The 20,009-nt window shown below is 37.9% G+C and overlaps 1 protein-coding gene across 2 annotated transcripts in view; it reads right to left on the bottom strand.

Moving 5' to 3' along the window:
- Nucleotides 1-1,476: 1,476 nt before the first annotated feature.
- The window catches only part of SMAD5 (SMAD family member 5), a 30,326-nt gene continuing 11,793 nt past the window's right edge, over nucleotides 1,477-20,009 (bottom strand). For both annotated transcript variants that reach the window (XM_075441548.1, XM_075441546.1), the window contains exons 2-7: nucleotides 12,674-13,271; nucleotides 11,323-11,574; nucleotides 9,932-10,051; nucleotides 9,107-9,328; nucleotides 6,531-6,787; nucleotides 1,477-5,583 (exon numbers count right to left, since the gene is read on the bottom strand). In XM_075441548.1, the coding sequence (XP_075297663.1) occupies nucleotides 5,440-5,583; nucleotides 6,531-6,787; nucleotides 9,107-9,328; nucleotides 9,932-10,051; nucleotides 11,323-11,574; nucleotides 12,674-13,076 (1,398 nt within the window). In that variant the 5' untranslated portion in view covers nucleotides 13,077-13,271 and the 3' untranslated portion in view covers nucleotides 1,477-5,439. The remainder of the gene's footprint in view (nucleotides 5,584-6,530; nucleotides 6,788-9,106; nucleotides 9,329-9,931; nucleotides 10,052-11,322; nucleotides 11,575-12,673; nucleotides 13,272-20,009) is intronic.

Raw genomic sequence — 20,009 nt, 5'->3', positions numbered from 1 at the left:
AACACACAACGCAGGATAGACTGGGGGTGGAAGAAGTGGGTTTCACCCAAAGCTTTTTTTCCTCTTCTGAAAAAAAAAAAAACCCATAAATGAACAATTTCACAGATTACTTTGGCTAGCTACTCACAGAGATGTAATTATCAACTGTTACTATACCTTCAAACTCCCCAGAGAGAAAGACTAGCAAGATTAACAAAAACTCTTCAATTCTATAAAATAATGACTTAAAGCTTTTAATAACCAAGATTTTTTTGGTTGGTAGGGTTTTACTGACATAGATACCTGTTAATACATGTCCATATGCAGTTCCTGGAAAGCCAACAAGCCACTGCAGCATCTAAATTGAGATGTTAACTCACAAATTAGACTGTATCATCTAGGTAATGCACACCAGGTAAAAGCACCCTGATTTTAGGGCAACACTATCATAGAAAGTCTTCTAGGAACTTTACATGGCAATCATTATTTTGGAACCAAAACATCAAAACTGTATCAGGAGATACAAAAAAATTACTACCCGAGTGACTGGATGCTCCTTAATCTAGTGCAGTTGCACATTCAGAGGAAAAAAGCTATTATTACTGAGAAGGTATGAGAACATCACAGAGCACTACTGCAAGGTGGCAGCCCGCCAGCCAAACTAAATCCCAAAGCAGGAAGCACAGGCAAGATCACGCAGTATCAACACTTCTCTTGCAGTTTTACACTAAACAAATAATTTGTCCTTTCTGTAGTTCTTATATGAATATCCCTGTGGAACTGGGATTCAGTATTTTTGTACTCATCCTGCAAAAAAAGAGATTTAATTTGTGCACACCACCAATTACTACTTCAACCTCTATTTCTCTAGCATCTTGGTAAACAAGAGAAAAGTTCTTTCCCCTCAATCTTAAAAAATAAGGCTAGCAGACAGCAAAAGAACAGCTCACTAAAACTTCTCCTAAATTTCCATTTTATTGGAACAGTACTTGAGTTTCAAGAGATATTCAAACAGCCTTCATTTCAATGAAAAGGCTATCGGTCATCAGTGTAAAGCTCTACACATTCAGACATACTGATGGTTGTTTAAAAACGTTATGGTCAGTCACAATGGTAAAAAAAAAAACCAATTACCCCCAATACAATAATCAAGACTGTTGCTGAAGTCTTACAGTTAAACCTTTTTTGTACTACCAATTTAAATATTTTTATAAATACCAACAAATTGATACCGTTTTGGCTGGCTGCATTCTACATGAAAAAAGAACTCAAGCTAATGAAATAATTTAGTCTCTGCTTCCGAGAGCACTGCAGCTTTTGCATTACCAAAAAGCTATAGACAAGTATTTTTAAAATTACAAGATCACATTTGTATGAGAAGGAGTATGTACACGGCAAGGCATCAGCAGCAAGAGTTACAACAGGTCATAAATCAACCCTTGTAAGCAAATATTTGAGACGTACTGAGTTACAGATAAAGGAAATCAGAAAAATCTGTGGGTTTTTTTGTTTTGTTTATTGAAATATGAGCAGCAGTATGCAAAAAATATCTTTAAAAACATAACATAGCAAAACCTAATAATTTTAAATTTAACAAAATAAAAAGATGTTTAGAGTTAAATGAAAAAACTCATTGCTAGAACTGTGTTTCCTACAATGTAAACAAAAGCATAAAGGTTATGCTTGCAACAAACACAGAAGCAGGTTTACGGAGCAGCACAATAAAGCAACATTATGTTGTAATCTGATGGTTTGGTCTATTGATTCGAATCCAGCATGGGTTACTTTCAGAACTTACTTAACAGAAACTTCACAACTACAAAAAAAGAAGTTATTCATGTTTGTATTTTGAAGTAAAACATTTAGAAAATGTTTTGGTTTGGTTTTTTTGTTTGTTGTTTTGTTTTTTTTCTAAAAATCATCACTAGCAACACTTTGGGTAACTAAAACAGCATCCAGTAAAAAAATATTATTTCAAAGTAGGGAGAAAGCCTGACACATTTTAATGTTCTCTAGACTTACATTGCAAGAGTATCTGCCAAAGAATCAACAACTTTCACATTGTAATACTGGGGGGGAATATCATAGCTTCAAGCAAAAACCAGAAGAATTCCAATATTTTACACAATTCCGTATCGAATCATAACATACGGGCTCTTTCATCATTCTTTTGACTAATGGGCTGTTCCGTCAGATTTCTCTCCCATCGGTCAGTCATCCTAGAAAGTCTCGTTTTGGTCCTACAGATACTATAACCCAATGTCATCCCTTCATTTACAACTACTTCATGCCTAATGCAATTAAACAAACGTAATACTTACGCAAGGCACTGGACTGACTGCCAGCAAGACTGAAGTCCTCTAAGGAGGAATATCCAAGCTACTATCTTATCTTAGTGACTACAAAAGCAAACCCAGGAAGAACTTCAGTATATGCCTGTTCTAGGCTCCTTGCTGGTATTGCCAAAGCTGTCAGTTAATGCTGTGGTCGGTGCAAAGTAGAAAGATGCCCCAAAAGAAGAAAATACTTACACTAAAAAAGCCAAAACAGTTTTCACCGAAGAGTAACATTCAGACTAAGCTGGGCTATACTGGAAAGGCTCCACCTTCCACTACCACACTACTGGCTGACTCAATTTCTCCATCCCTCCATCTAGATCAAGAAGTGACTTACACACAAGCATGCCGCAACAGAAGCAGCCCTCTGCTGTCGCTACACTTCAAACATCATTAGGGTCAAACAGTTCTCCACCCAGTCCATCTGTGCACCGATACCCGAATTCTGTATCAGCGGCACAGATGAACTGAACATGATTCGCAACACCATGAACCAGTAGCACACAAAACTTGCTAACTAGAAAGCTCTCAGAAAGTCCTACCTAAAAGGAAGGGAAAAGTAGAACACAGACAAATCTTACTGGGTCTGCTCCTGCAAGCCTACCCTGGCAAAATCAGCAGTCACAAGGATATCCCCAGCACTGCATATATTACAGTTCAAGAATATGTACACAAGCAGAAAAATGCCAGAGTACTTTAGTGCTTAATGACAGCATCAGAAGTGGGTTAACTGGATATTATTGCAGAAATTATGGTTCAGTGCACAGGCAGCCAACCTAACCACCGTACTAGCACTAAGCACCAGCTCTGGCTCATGAACACCCACTTCAGCACCCATTCTTGAGTCATTCAGTTGGCCACATCTAAACATACAAGTGAATAGAGATGAAGCCACGTGAAAAGCATTTTGGATAAAGTAAAATCTTGTACCTACAACCGAGATCTTTCCTTAATCCAACATGCAATGACATTTATTACAAAAGCTAGTCAAGAAAAAAAAAATCCTGCAGTGTCAAATATACATACTCAGCAACTTGACAAAAGTCAGGACCAGGGAGAAGAAAATAGAAGCCTGACCCTGTGGCCAACTGACTTCGCATCTTACTCGCTCAAAAGAACCATCTGTGGGTTGCAGTTCCAAAGAATGAAAGAGAAGACACCAAAGGTGAGCGGCAAATAATGTTACTCCCCTTCTCCTGAAGATGCACTTGTTTGTTTTTAAACACATTGAGAAACTGCTTAAAAAAATCCCAAAACACAAAACCAAAACACCAAGTAATATAGAAATTCCTGTACAAGAGAACATTAGGGTTCTGCAGAAGTGTTACAGTTTATTCCTTTAAGGCATTTCATAAGAAACATTTTAATGACACGTAAACAATTTTATTCCTTTAAGATCACTTGTTACTTAGGTACCATATGATGCATTATTTCCACATTTGAGCAGAAACTGTCATTCAACAGAAGACACAAGAACTTGTGTAAGCAATCAATGTCTCAGGATTGCAGTAACTGACTGCAACACATCTTTTAATAAGTATTTGCATTTTAGAGTTTTGAACCTCTCCCCCAAACACTGAACCCTTTTCTGAAGGGGGTTCAGGAAAGAAAAAGGAGGGTGAGAAGTTAAAAAACACAACAGGTCTTTTTTCGCATGCAAAGAAATCTTGTATATAATTCACTTCTAATTCTCTTAGAGTATTTCTTTCAGCCTCCTTTTTTATTATTTAAAGGGGAAAAATATGCATATGTTATTTAACTGATTTCTTTTAGTGTTTAGTACAGTGTTTAAATTCTCTACTGAGTAATACAACAGTACAGGCAACAGGATTCCTTACACATGAGAGAGAAATTTCATCATCATATTAATGCAGTCCTTCAATCCCATAAAGCTGCCAACTACAGTTACGAGTCTTCTGACTGAACACCTGCCATCAGGGACAGGATCAAGACCGCTAGTTCATGTAGGCTACAAAGAAGTGATTACTTTTGGTCATTACCAACAGGTCTGTATTAAATTACATGATCTGGAAGTAAAAGCTTCTGCATTCAGTCACTAACTTGCTAAGCCACTCAGTCTTCAAAGAGACTCAAACTCATACTGGAAATGAATTAAATACAGTGTAATCACTAATACTGCGTAATGTCTACAGAGAGATTAAAAGGCCTAACACAGATCAATTCCAGACAAGTAAAATAAACAGCTAGAACACCAAAAAGAAAACAAAAAATTTCTTCCTTCCAAGAAGTAGTAAGCACTGTCATTTACAAATAGTAGTGTTTATGTTAAAATAGAGAAGGTTACCTAAGAAGAAATAGCCTTGGCAACCAAATCCAAATGGCATGAGTGTAAATCAAAGCGAAACAAGAATTACTACTCCAGAAACGTGCAAGATGTTTACCTTGTATCAATTACTAATTAAAATGGTGGTTAAAAGAGATATTACAAAACTGAAGTGGGAAAAGGCTAAGAACTGCTATTCTGCATTAACATACAGTGTGTTTATGACAGCATTTTCCAATAGACAATACAAGTGTTTTTACACCACTCCAATATTTGTACAAAGTATATTTCACGTGTACACTTAAAAAAAGTCACATTGTTCAATCTGAGGCAAATTAGCCATAAGAAAGTCTAATTTTGCTGATGACAGATGTCAACCTTAAGATGTTAAACAACTACGCTAAAAATACAGCTTGCAAGCTGGAGCTGCACATGTTCAAACAGTTTCATAAATGTTAAAAAGAATTCCAAACTATGATATGTATTTATTTGCTGAAATCAGTCTTCATAATTCTTGTCCCTACAGGACAAAAAGAAAAAAATTTCCAGTTAAGACATACGCCTGTGTAAGTTCTACTTGAAGGAGGGGAAAAGTGTTCTGAATTTTTCAATAGACTTTTTTTTTTTCCCTTAGGGCTCAACTGTCACTTAAGCATCACAAGAACAAATTGAAATGTAAAACTGGTTAGATATACACAATGGAATTGGTCACAAAGGGATTTAAAAAACAAAGTTAAACTGTAGATCCATTCTCCATATAGCTCACAGTATCCATACTAGAAGTTTCTCTAGAATTAGTGTAAGTTCGCTAAAAATAACGCTGAAGATAGAATTGCAGCACTATGAAACCGATGAGATGGGATTAAGAGGAGAACCCATTTGTGTAAGTACTTTATCCAGCCACTGGAGGGGCCCATGAAGATGAATTTCTATCCAGCATGGAGTGCTCGTGACATCTTGTCGGTGATATTCAGCTCCCCAGCCCTATAAAAACGAACAAAATGTTATCAATCAAGTTGAGGACATGCTTGTCTTTCAAAATAACTGTACTAACAAGCAGCAGGAAATCACATTCTAGGACACTTATCTGAAGGTAACTCGCAATCTAGCAACGCTTCTTATTTAAAGGAAGAAAACTGAAGCTGGGAAGGAGGGGGAGGGAAGTTGCACCTGGAAGCCAAGTCTTGTCAACTACAGACGTGGAATGACTGCACCAATTCCTCTGTGGAGCGCACTGCTGGCTCAAGAATGACTCCTGGCTATGGTCACATCTCTTTTCTGTTTCACCCTCCTGCTCCCTATCCTCCACACTCTCAAACTGAGCAATATTTACCATAATTGACAAAGTAAACAAGACATCTTCCGGACAAGATGCAAAAAAAATCTGGAAGGCCCAAGACTCCATACTAAATCTGAAACAGACAGCATCTTGATTAAACAATGCTGAGGAAAAACTACTGTGAGAATAACAGCACTTCACAACACTTCACAAATTAAAATCATGTCTTTTTTCCATAATCAATTTAAAAAAAAATATTAGTATTTTGAAGGAGATTGCAACTTCTTCTGCAATCACTTCTGCTCCTCTACTCACATTCTTTTAGTGGTCTTGTAGTTCAGTTTGTTCCTTCAGATTTTGAGCATGAGCTCAAATCTCCTTTAATAAAATTATAGCAACCAGAATGGTTAAATCCCTGTCCTGAATACTGAACTAACTAAATACATAGCCAACACTCCAAACAGCAATCTGTGCTTTTCCTTGCTTGCATCAACTTCCCTCTCCCCAAATTAACCATTTTCAACATACATACCACCAAAAAGAACCACATCAGGTCAGAACAGCTTTGGTACATTGTTACAGTGCTAATGTAATCACTGCTGAATACCCAAATTCACAATAAATTTAAACGGCTCCCAAATAATTTGCTTACCTTTACAAAACTCATTCGAATGGTGCACATTTTGGTGAGCTCATACACTGCTTCAAATCCATGGTTGACCGACTGAGCTAAAAGCTGAGCGAACTCCTGGTTGTTAAAAATTTTCAGACTGCATCCGCTAGGAATCTTGCATACAGTTGTTGGATGAAAGCCATGGTGGTAGTTGCAGTTCCTGCTCTGTACAAATATGCTACTATCACTTAAACACTCAGCGTAGACCTCCCCACCAACATAGTAGAGATGAACTCCTTGAAAACAAAGACAAATATATTTCAAATTACTTCTTTTTTTTCCCCCAAAAAATATAGTACTTAATACAATCTCCTTGAAATCAAGGACAGCAAAGTAAATTTTCTGTTTGAGGAGCTTTTCTGAAAAGCTCTTTTGCCCACGCTACAACGCACTACCTCATTTCGAAGTACAGCAAGCTTCATTACTCATCTGCCACTAGATGTCATTCTCTCCTCAGTTACAGAACTGAAAGAAAAACTGCTTCCACACATCGACAGTTATTTCAAGCTATTGTTCTAGAGAACTTTGGTGGATTTTAAAACTCCAGTTTCACAAAACCAGTCGCTTCTGGCTATGGCAATTCCAACAGAAATGAAAGTGTCCTGGGAGCAGCAGCAGCGATAAACGTGAATGAGAAAGTATATCCATGGTCTGCTCCAATTTTCAATGTATTTTATCAAGCAACCAACAAAGCCCCTAGTTTTATCACATCTGCCTGGATTCAGCTATGTACGTGTGTGCGTTTCCATCCCTTTATGTTCTGAAGCCCACATAACACTATTACGGACTAAAAATTAATTTATAAAACCACTGCAGACTACGGTATCCCGTAGCTTGCCAGATGAGGCTGCAGCAAGTCAACAGATGCAAGTTAATCTTTCAGACAGCAGCAACTGCTGTGAACATTGCTACAGCCCCTCAGGACTAAGGTAGGATGAAGGTTACAGAGGAACCATTGGCTTCATCAACTATAAGCAGCTACCAGAAAATCTGGGGTGGGCAAGAACGAGTATTCACAACACAACCCTATTCATTTGAAAAGACAGAGATGACCACTTGCTAGCTAAGTTCTTTTGGGTAAAGACCTTCCACAAAATCTCTGAAGAGGGGAGCTGGGTAGTGTAATGGTCTGAGAAGAACATAGATACTTCAAAAATAATGCAACACACAATTAGAAGTGACTTGTGCTTGCAATGCAACGCTTCACAGAAAAGAGCTTAGTAAATAGGACTGGGTAGTTTTAAGAAGGCAAAACCACAAGACCTTCCTAACAAAAGGCATAAATTAATAGTATTTCATGCCCGATCTTAATTGTTCTCAGAACTGTTACCATAAAGCAAAGTTTTAATTTAATAATTAGTATTAGAGATGTAGATACTTTACAGCTCATTGCAGCCAACACTTCCACAACATAACATTGGATCCTTGGTGTGTTTCTGACGTTAAGACGACACACAAGATTTCTCTGCCAGCACCATCAAAAGGAACAAGCCAGAACAAAAGAGCCTGACCAACCACATCAGATACCAGTTGAAGCCCTTTATAGCATTAAATTTTCTCGGACAACAGCATTGCAGAGCGAAGTTTCCAACAAATAATAATACAATTCATTGTCTCCAGACTATCTCCAAAATTTTGCCATATTTATAGTAGTTTCTAATTAAAAGACTGTTAAGGGATAGGGTGCATCTCAAAGATACATTACAAGCAACAGCAACAGTGACTTTCATCAAAAAAAACTCAAGCCCAACTATACCAAACTATCTTAGGCGTTGAAAAGGCCTCTACATATGCACAACAGAAAATGGGTTCTCTTCTGAGGACTGACTGAGTTACAAAAAAGGAGATATTCAGAAAAGGAGTACAGCATTTTAAGATAATCCAAGCACATTCCACCAAAGACGAAAACCTTGCATCTATATGCGCTATCAGCCAAACAGGACAGGAAAACTAGAAGATCTTGCAAAACCTGCTGTCTCCAGGAATCCCTCCCACACACATACACACCCCGTGGATTCACTCAGACAAATGAGCCCTTGCAGTTTTGCATTAGCACTTCAAAGTTCTGCTGCCGACTCACGTAAGATATCTGAACACGCTGTAGACAGCAGCGTAATACCTTGCATGAACAACAAAATAATAATAATTTTTTTTTATATATACTGTGAAGTGGTATGAAGAATTTGATTTAAGAAGCAGATATAACATAGGATATCAGAAGCCCTGCAATGTGCTTCTTGGTGCTGAAACACAAAATCCCACATACAGACTACCATTAACCATAACAAACAAGCCCCTATGGCAATATAGTTTGGTAAGGATGAAGTAATACTTCAATTTTTAAATTAGTGCCACAGAAAACTGTATGCAATTCCTAGACTAATTTGAATCAAACTATGCCTAGGTTGTCTTCAGATACTAGAGGTAGGTAATCAATATATGACAGATTACTTAAACTGTTCTTATCTGAGAACACTCACTGTTACAGTGTACAGAAGTCGAAATAAAACCAAAGACTCAGCTTCTTAATCATGCGTAACACAACGAAGCTTTACCTTTTCCAATATGTCGTCTAGTGTTCTCAATTGTTGAGTTGCGATTAACATTTGAGAGCAGACCTAAGCAGAACCTGTTTTTATTATTGGAGGGATCTGTAAACCCATCTACTAAGACACTTGTAGAAGATGCATGAAAAGCCTCCCCAACACGATTATTTAATTCGTAATACACAATCGAACACCAGTGTTTGGGTTCTTCATAGGCAACAGGCTGAACATCTGAAAACAAGCAAAATAGAAATAACAGTTTACATAGAACTGTAAAGCAGGCCTTCCAAAATAGCAACAGGTAACTAAAAGCTTAGTCGACAGTTACGATGGGCAAGAACAGTCCTGATTAAGATCTTTAGGATTTTCACTTTCATGCATTTTAGCTAGTTATAATCATTTTCCTATTTTAAGCGAGGTATTAAACAAAAAAACACCTACACAAAAAAACATAGATGACTGTGGGATCAGATTAAACATGATTTTTCTGACCACTTTTTAAAAAAATTGTTTTAATTGGTATTTTGGGACTCAATTTTCAGAGCCTTTATGCATATAGAATTCCAACAGCAAGCAGAGGTAGCCGAACACACTAATTCTGAGAAATGAAAAATACTCAACTTGTAAGCCACACTACACACCTGAAGCTTTAAAAACAAGAGATGCAAACAAGCAAGGCAAGTTTTATTTCTTGATTCTGTTACAGCCCCGGTGTGCTTTGGAGGACTGCTTCCATTTATCCACAAGTTTTACTACACTATTTGAAGCTATTCATTCAACTTGAGTTCTAAGAAGCCAACTTACATTAATTTTACACCACACTATACAACTTACCTCTGGTAGATATATTTGGCATGATTTGAGGGATCATAGTATTGCTTGTGTCCATTGACTGAGAATTATCCGGCCCCATTTGATCATCAGGGGGCATATATGCAGGAGGTGGAGTATCAGCTACGAACACAAAAAAATAAGAATAAACCTCAACAATTTAGAGTATTTATTCATTTTACAGTTTTAAACATACAAAAATACTCTTGAACAAGAGATGTGAAAACATTCGGCCCCATTTTCTAAGTAACCTGAAGACAACCTAGCCAGCTGTCTTTACAGTAACCTCCTTCAATAGCTAGGATTCTTAGCTATGGGACTAACAAGAAGATTGGACACTTGAGGAAAACTAAAAGATGTGCTTTCTTCTTTTTACCTTTTTTTTCTTTAACAACTGTACTCCTGCAGCTGGGCATAATGACTATAGTTCCCTCCCCCCCTCAAACATTAATTTTACTGTCTACCCTCTTCTCTGTGTTCAAAAAGAAAGTAGTAGAAGAAATAAAGTTACCTGCCACAGCACAACGAAGGCCTAAACCAGTCTTTTTTGTGTTGTTGCTTCTGTAGTCTGAGTTCATTATAAAAGTGTGGATCTCTGCATTCTTCCACTCAGCACAGTAGTCAGTGTACCAACACACTATTAAACCCAATTTCAGAAATTCCCTCTAGATACCATTAATACATCCGTCCCAGCGATCACAGTCCTGATCCAAGAGGGATACCCCACTGAATGGGCTCTCTTTTTGCGGCACTGGGCAGCCAGCAAGAACAAAGATGAGGCCACCGAGCTACAGGAAAATTAAGTTCTTCAATCTATTAAACTATCTTAGTAGGCACGGCAGTGATAGATTGACAGTTGGACTTGATGATCTTAGAGCTCTTTCCCAACCTTAATAATTCTATGATTCTAACTTCTTGGCTTTATAAACCACACCAATAACCAAACAGACTCAATAATGGTTCTTTCCTTTGCCCCCTATGAATTGCCAGTTTTTCCCTATTTTCACCCAAATAAGTTCCAATCAAAAATTTGTTCTATTTTTTTTCCAGTTAAATACCACATGTGTCTTTCTTCAGAGAAAGCCATTAATAAACTTCTTGCTCAGCCTCTTACCTCTGCTTTCTTTTCATTGCTATATATTCTTCTAAAGCATGTATCAGTTATTCTACATTGAAGCTGTGCAAAATAACTCATTACTACAGTATCCGTGACAAAAAACATTTGGAAAAATAAACCTATAATGATTAACTCTGACCAGTGACAAAACTAGGAAGAAAACCCCCCTAAAATGCAAACAGAAGAACAATTTATCACAAGTACCACAAATTCCTGAGGTAGTAAGTCACAACAGTATGTGACATTTCAATGAAGTTGACATTTAGGCTGTACTTACCCGGTAGCTGAAATGGACTAGATGGTCCAGAGCTAGCTGGGGAGCTTGGGTAAGTGCTGCTGGCTGGAGAAGGTGGATAGGGACTGTTTGGCGAAATGGAAAATGGAGTGCTGTTGGGTTGCTGGAAGGAATCTGGAAACGTCGCATTGTGTGGCATATGTGGTTCATTGTGGCTTAGGTTCCTGAACTGGACTAGTAGACTGTGCTGTGGATTGAATTCACTATGTCTAGGCACTAACACTGGAGGTAGAACTGAAAAACACACAAACAAAACCCAGGGAAACTTAAGATTAAAAACTGAGAAAGAGGGAAAGAGACACAAATAATGTGCTCATCATGAACATTTCAACACTAGCTGGAGCAGAAAGAGGAGCAGGGGATTCATCTGCCATGCCTTTATCCCATCCGTTCTTCATTTTTTTTACATTATGCTTTACTCTCACAAAAATCAGAGCAGAAACACACTTCTATTTCATGCAACTGGAAGCAGACCTTTTTTAAAAAAAATAAAACCAAAGCAGTCCAACATGGCAGGTACCAAAGTACCGATTTAGAAGTGCAAAACTCACTGTATGTGTACATTATCAAATGAGTAAAAATGGAAATAGTCTGTACTACTATAGTCAAACTACATAGTTACATGTAGTCCTTTTCAGACAAACAAAATCTATACTACAGTATACAACTATTGCTAAACTGGAGTTTTAACTTTTGAATTCAAGAATGCTGGAGTCTGGAACTCAAGTGCTACACAGCAGAGCACTTGAGCACTACAACCAGTTGTAGTAGTGTTACAACCATTTTGTGGAACAACAGAAGCAACTTTTCGCTATACTTCCCACAGCAACATATTCATCTCTTCAACTCATAACCACAATCCTCCTTATCTTCTCCCACGGCAACATGCCTCAGCAGCAGACTTGCTACCTGACACAAATTTGGTATGCAGCTTGCTCTAACCCATCATCACTCATCAGCCGTATTGTCTGCTAATGGGAAATCAAGTGGGGAACACCCCACCTTAGAATATTTTATTTTTTTATCTCCTCGATTCACATCACTCACTGATGAAATATTAAGCCCCTGAAAGTACCAACCTCCTTGCAAGGATTGAGGTTTTTAAACAACTTTCTCAAAAAAATGTAATTCTTTTGATTACTACTTTCCTATTTTCTTACAACTGAGGACTTTGCCACTAACTTTCAGGGTAGCAGGCTTAAGAGATCTGTGGGAAAAGTGTGATTTACCAGAAAGAAAAAACAGCGAGTATAGAATGGACAACACATCTCCCAGTATCCCACCAGAACATTCCTCTTCTGTTCAGTTTTTAGACAGCCATGTTCAAACATACCTGGGCTCTCCACTCTCTTATAGTGGTATGGATTGATGCAGACTTCCTTCTGTTTAGATCCAAAAGGAAATTCACAAATATCCAATGGCTTCAGCTCGTGATGGCTTTGTAGATCAGGCCAACGCCAAACACGACAGTAAATTACATGGGGAAGGCCTTTTCTGTGAGAAACTTGAAGTCGTCCATCTAAAGAGCGAGGGATAGTAACACACTTGCTGGGCTGTCCTGGACTGCTCAAGGCTTTCTCCAATTCCTCCATAGCACCTTTTTTCTTTTTCAGTTTTTTTACTAAAGCATCAACAGCTTTTTCTGCCCATTTTTCCTCTTCATCTCCTTGTTTCCAGCCCAACAGACGCTTTACAGCTGGGCTAGTAAAGGAGAACAAACTGGCCATTGACGTCATTTGACACAAGTCTTCAAAAGGTTTGTTGGGGTTTTTTTTGTTTATTTGTTTTTTCAAATAAATGTCAGTGTACACCAAAAGCAGTTATTGCCACTGATGAGCTGTATTATTTCTTGGATGCAGACAAACGAATATACAGATGTCAGTGGCGAAGTCTTCACGGCAAAAATAATGATGGATTCCTCCAATTTAGTTCTATCAAAAAGAGAAGTTAACAAGTAATTAGTAAACAAGTAAAGAATGTGGTAAAACAAAACGGCAGATATTAAAAGAATGCCTGTTTCAACCCCTTGCACCTGATTTTGTTTCAGAACAAAATCTGAGAATTACTAGGACCTCACCCCAAAGCTAAATAATGTAAAACGCCATCAGAGTCCTCAGTTCTTGCATTACCAAGTAGTGGGAAAAAGGACAGTCGAGGGACCAAAGGGACAGCATGGTTTCTGTTAACAACACTCCTCACATCAGTGAGTTTCCTTCCAAAGACAGGCTTGGTGAATATGCGTTAAAACTAGTATTATATCCCTGTCAGAGTGCTTCACCAGAAGATTTAAACTTGCTATAAGAGGCATGGTGGAACCAGCAGTCCCAGAGCCAGTACTGCACAGAAGTACTCAGCGTCTCAAACGGATATTTATTTCCAGAAGGAGAAGCTAGCAAAGCACCTACTTGTTCTTGAGCTCCAATTGGGTAAGCTATGTTTTTTGAAAAGTATTAAAAAAATGAGGAAGAAACTGTAGATAAAAGAAGAACAAAAACAATTAAAAGAAAAACCCAACAAAAACCTCAAAACAGCCACTCAGAAAGGTGGTCAACCTTTTCAGCTGTGGCTATTTTTATGCTGCACTTCCTTATATCTCCTAAGAAGATTATTTGAAGCACTGGATATTTTTAGCCTTTGGCAAAAAAACAAGTTTTCTTTTCCCCAGAAAAAGAGGGGGGGGGAGGAAGGCACAGCAGAGCAAGTACTAGAAATGTGACCTTTACTACAAACTGCCTCAGAAAGGACAGGAGCAGAACAACACTGTGCAACTCAAAACTGCGCTCATGAATGGTGGTGTTTGCTACCGCTCACCAGCTCTAATGCAAATCCTCCCCCCCGCCAATTTAAGGAGTAAGGATGACAAGAGGAAATGATGTGCTGTGGCAGCGAACTGATAAGAACTTGTAAAATCCCTTGTGAATACTAAATAAGCAAGCATAGACAATGAGCAGCTGGCAAAAAGCAAGAACAGAGCTAAGAGAAAGGATGTCAATAACAAAAGATGCTTCCTTTCTTGCTACAGAGACTGCCAAACAACATTGTCTCTCCACTTTTGATAAGCTGTGGTGAATTAGAACACCTAACATACCCCAACCAAGACACCAAATCTGCACATAAGAGAGAAGGGGGGGAAGCAAGATTTAAGTACCTCTGTGCTGCTTCTCTTAGATGGCTACCTCTAATCAAGGGGATCTTTTTCCTCCCATTTTTGATTAACTAAACATCATCTGATAAGGCATTTCTAAGTGTCTAGGCACATTTATGAGCTTACTCAGACACATGGACGGGCACTTTCTTGTAACAGAACTATATATAAGCATCATCAGCCAAAGATACAGCAAACATCCCCAGACAAAGCATTCAGAATGTCCCACATGTAATAATCCCAGATTCTCTACTGAGGAGGTGGAAGGTGGAGCAGGCAGGGAACAGACGCAAGGACACTTGGCTACGATGCAGACTGTAAATTTAAAAACTTATAAACACCCTTTACAGGAAAAAAACCATTCATTTCACACAGTAGCTTAATCCCATTGGTACTTTGATTATTCAGCTTTGTTTCAATAATACAAGAAAAACTGGGAAAAGCAAAACAAGCAGAAAAAAACTGTTTGAAAATCTTTCTTCCTAAGCACTCATAAAAAACAAAATGAAAAAAAAAAGTAAAAGTCTCTCACTGCTTCAGTAAGTCCTTAGAAAAGGGTATTGCAAAAAGAAAAGAACAACACAATTATGTATCACCTTATTTCTTCAGAAGTAAGGGCATGTCTGCACTTCAAGTATAAATTTAGTTCCCTAGAACGATTATACGAGAACCTTTGCACCCTTCAAAGTAACAGGAAATGCATAAAGGGAGATAAACTTGGCTGAGAACACAGACTAATTTTATTCTTTTACTGAGGATAAAAGTTTTGTGTTCTAAAAAGTAAAAGCTGTTTACAGTCACAATTAACTTACTTCCAGGCTTTGCGTTACATTCAGTATGATATGAGCAGCTGCTCACACCCCTAAAAAAGGAAATGAACCCACCTAGAATCTCCAACCAGCCAAAAGACAATTAAAAAGTTCTATTTCTGTTTCTCATCTATGCTTTCAAAGAATCTTAAGAATCATCAAGGCAGAACATACACTAGCAATTCCTGTAGTTATGTCGAGCTCAGAGGAGATTTCAAGAAATGCCTCTTGGCTGTTGCCACTCTCATCTACTCCATTACAGCTGTTCCATCTATATTACACAACCAAGTTTACAGATCTATGATTCTATTCTGTGATCACGTATGACCTTTTTTTTTCCTTCTAGTTTACGAACACAGTAACATGCAGCAACTAGGAATGAAATTTTACTGGTTGTGTATCATTTCAACATCACTTACGCACAAGTATGCTTATGGAATAAACAAGCCAACTAAAAACAAAGAAAGCTGGAACAGTTCTACTAAACTGATGCTTCGCAGTAACGAGTATTTGTAGGGCAAGTGTCAAGTGAATTTTGATAAATGACTCTGTCCAGTAAACTATGATTTTAGAAGTAATCTACTTGGAGTAAGTAACTACAAAAGTATTCCAGAAACATGGTAACAGATTTAATGAAAACTGTTCTAACTTCTTAAAAAAAAGTTTTCACATACACGCTTGTACTATAACCACTGAAAAACAAGACTGTTGAAGTTCAAAACTTCATCAGCATTTACTGTAAATCCATCCTGGCCACCCATGAGGCTTTCAAGACTCTTCCATTGAAGCATATTCAAGAACAGCAAGGGCAAAATAAGAAAACCTGCAACAAACCGAAAGGCTTCGAGAGGTACAAATGACACCAAATTTACCTCATTAGATGCCCTTCTGAAATTCACTCCAGAAGGCAAAAATACTGAATGATTTACAGCTTTTGCTTTTTCTTAATAAAACAAGGTAGTATTAAAAGCTTTGTGAACTATTTGTAGACTAAAATCGTTGCCTTCTTTGGAGCTATTTTAGGTCACAAAGAAGTTAAGTTCAGGCATTTATGTAGAAACCAAACTTCTTCATGTAGAAACTTCAACTCTTGTGGGGTTTTAAAATTTCTGAATGAATGGCATAAACCACATTTAGAACATGTACTTGCATTTGATGCAAATTCAGCATCTAATTTTTGCAAGATTTTTAAGTAATCACAACATCTGCTAGGAACAGCTTCGCCAGATCACAGACTCCTAGAATGGTCTGGGCTAGAAGGGACCTTATAGATCATCCAGTTCCACTCCCCTGCCACAGACAGGGACCCCTTCCACCAGCCCAGGGTGCTCCCAGCCCCGTCCAGCCTGGCCTTGAGCCCTGCCAGGGAGGGGGCAGCCACAGCTTCTCTGGGCAGCCTGGGCCAGGGCCTCTCCACCCGCAGAGGGAAGAATTTCTTTCTTATATGTAAATCTGCCATCTTCCAGTTTAAAGCCATTACCCCTTGTCCTATCACTCCATGCCTTTGTAAAAAGTCCCTCTCCAGCTTTCAGACCATCTATGTTTACAATCAATTTCTTTCGAGGCTTTAGAAGTGCATGTTATGAGCTGTGACTGCAGTACAACAGAGTATTATTGTATAAGATGTGAGCACAGAAACAAATGCTTTAAAAAGTCGTATTTTCATTCATAGTGGTGCACAAATTACTTCCATTGTTGCACCTCTAGAAGCAGCTGGTAAAAACGTTCATGGGGAAAAAGCTTTCTCAAATTTCCTTAGGAGGCAGAGGGTCTATTATGCACTAGCTTCTTTTATTAAATAACTTTTCAACTGAGCTACAAGAGAATATCGTCTGAAAAACACGTTATTACATTTTAAAAAGCTAGTTACAAACACCCCTTAAAGAGTGTGTAATGCCTGGCATGGGGTAACATGTGGGGGCTTTTAACAGGTGAATATATAAAAGGAAGTAATCACTATCAAAATTAGACTTTGGGGCATGCATTATTTACACATTTAAAGTTCTTGTTAATGACTACAGTAAATGGAAGGAAACTGGTTGTGTGAACAGGTCCATTGTTTGAACCCCTTCTTAATACCTCATATACTTCATATCAAGCCAGATAAATATAAACAAAGTTGGTTAACAGCAGAACTTACAAATCACATTTCATTTGTGAAGATGGGAGAAATAGACTGTCTTTCATCTGTCATCTCAAATACTAAGCAACTCAACCACCTTTCGGTTCCTCTTCTGAGATTTTCTTAGCCTACCATATCAAACTGGCAGGCTCAGCAGATAAACTTGATTCACCATGAATGAATCTTCTTCTCGCTAAAAGGGCCTGAGCGGGACTCCCAGCAGAACAGATCAATATAAAATTACACACAGTGTGTTTATTTTAATGAGGCACACTTTTTATGTAACTTGTTCCACTATCGATTCAAAACTCATTTCCCACCTGCAAAATCTAAATTTAAAGTACCATTAACCAAGCAACCCATCACCCCAAGCAGCATGGCAAGGAACAATGCTTTTCACAAGCATAAGAATAAAATGGTAACAACTACACAGTCCACATCATCTCCTACTGCAAATACTAAGCTTGTATTGCAAATGTACAAGAACTATTCTTTTCCTGCTTAATTTACTTGTTTGCAAATTAAGAAAGCTTCCTGTAGCATCATACCCAATCTGAAATGAGGAACTTCACTGCTCGTGATTAGAAGCCACTTTGAGACTCAATTTCATAACATAAACAAACCACCACTTATAACCAGCTACGCAATTGGTAGTTCATTAGAGGAGCTGCACACTCGCAGTTAAAACTGCATTTTGCAGTCAGCTCATGTGCCTAACTTTATTGCCCCTTTAAACTTAGAAATGCTCAAGTATTTTGACTCCATGCACACCTTAACACATTACACATTCATACAGAAAGCTCAGAAACTCAATGACAGGATATTACAGTGTATCACTCTACATTCAGTTATCAATTTTTTTTTAAAGCTGCCTAAAACTACAACTTCATACATCAATTTCACCTGGTTTTATTAAGGTCCTTCCTTCCTTTACAAATTTCCTGACAGGAATCCTGCAGGACTGTGCTTGGCTTTTATCACCATTTTCCCAAGTCTACCTCTTACATTGCAGCAGCATTCATTAGAGTCTTTTCTCGAAGACAAATATAGAAGAAACACTGGTTATTACATGCACATCAAGGATAAAACAAACCCTAAAGTTACACTGTCATTAAAGAATTTGAGCAATAAACTTGAAGGGCCTACATATTCCCTGCCATTGCCATAGCCTTTCAACAACAACAACAAAAACCCTTTCAGTTATCCTGTGCAACATCTTACTCAATGAACATCATCAAAGATTCAACTCATCTTTTTTTTCCCCACTTCTCCTTAAGGGTAAACAAAAGATGAAAGGAGATTTTATGAATGATACCAAAAAGGAACTTGTGGTATTTTCATCAGAACTGGGCTTACATATCCAAATGCATGCCCAGTTGACCAAAACCTAATATATATACATGTCTAAATGCTGTTATACTAGCACTAGATATTTTTTGCTTCAAACATGCCTTGTAAGGCAATATATTTTAACTAATAATACATGTAAACAATAACAGAAACGAATTATCCGTATCTTCAAAAATTTTACTAACCGTGATGGCTCTCCAAACGAAAAAATGTATTGACAACTTCAGACATGGCTTTCTCACACAATACTTGTTCTTTTCATTTCCACATCTGTACATCATCTAACACAGCTTAAAAAGCCTGAAGCGTATAACTGTCAGCTGAGAAGTATTTAACTAGCACTCTCTTAAAAGAAACATAACAAAAATCTGAGGCCAAGCACAAGCAGCAAATAATGCATCATACATGGAAGAACTGGTATCATAAAAGCCATTTAGCTCAGATTGCAAAAGTGATGCTTCTATTTTTTCTTAAAATTTTTTACAAAAATCCCTGTTAAAGTAAGTAATACAACTGATAATAATTTATATCACAAAAAAGGTCCAGTCACACAGAGTTCACTAACAGAGCTCCACTGAATTTCAAAAGCACCCTCACTTCCATCTGGTGCCAAGAAAACCTCAGAAAAAGTGTAACCGAAGAACAGAAAGTTTTGAATTTGTTCTGCATCATGGCATAACTTGAATTTAACTGTGGTACAGAAGGGAGAGGGAGGGAAGTAAAACAAAAACTTCCCAAGCCTAAAAAAGTTAGCATCCATTTCTTAAGGCATCCACTTAGAACACAAAAATTAAATGCTCACGTGGGCCTGGTCTCTGCAACTACTCTAATTACTCAGCAATTAGCTTTTGTTGAAGTTCTCAAAAACTACAGATTCCGTCCTAGAACCAAAATCTCTCTCCCTTAAGTGTTTTCTCAGAACCCTGCATTTTCTCACACTTCCATTTCAGCTAATTGGCACTTTCCAACAGAAGCATTATGCTGAAAAATGCCATCATCAACAGCAGTCAGCACATCTGAAAGTCAGCCCTGAAACTGCCTCAGCTTTTAAGGTTATTTAAGATTTACTCTAACCACAGCAGACAACTACAAGTTTGCATCCATTTCTTAATTAAAATTACATGTAGGAGCATCACTAAATTTCACTAAACATGAAAACAAAAGCTTATGCTTCCATTGGTAGGTTGGTGGACACAGACAGGCAAGTGGGTGATTAGGAATGACCTCGGTACTACACCAGGAG

Source organism: Opisthocomus hoazin, chromosome 22 (genome assembly GCF_030867145.1).
Source record: "Opisthocomus hoazin isolate bOpiHoa1 chromosome 22, bOpiHoa1.hap1, whole genome shotgun sequence".
Taxonomy (NCBI): domain Eukaryota; kingdom Metazoa; phylum Chordata; class Aves; order Opisthocomiformes; family Opisthocomidae; genus Opisthocomus; species Opisthocomus hoazin.
This window is presented reverse-complemented; position numbering and strand designations above follow the sequence as displayed.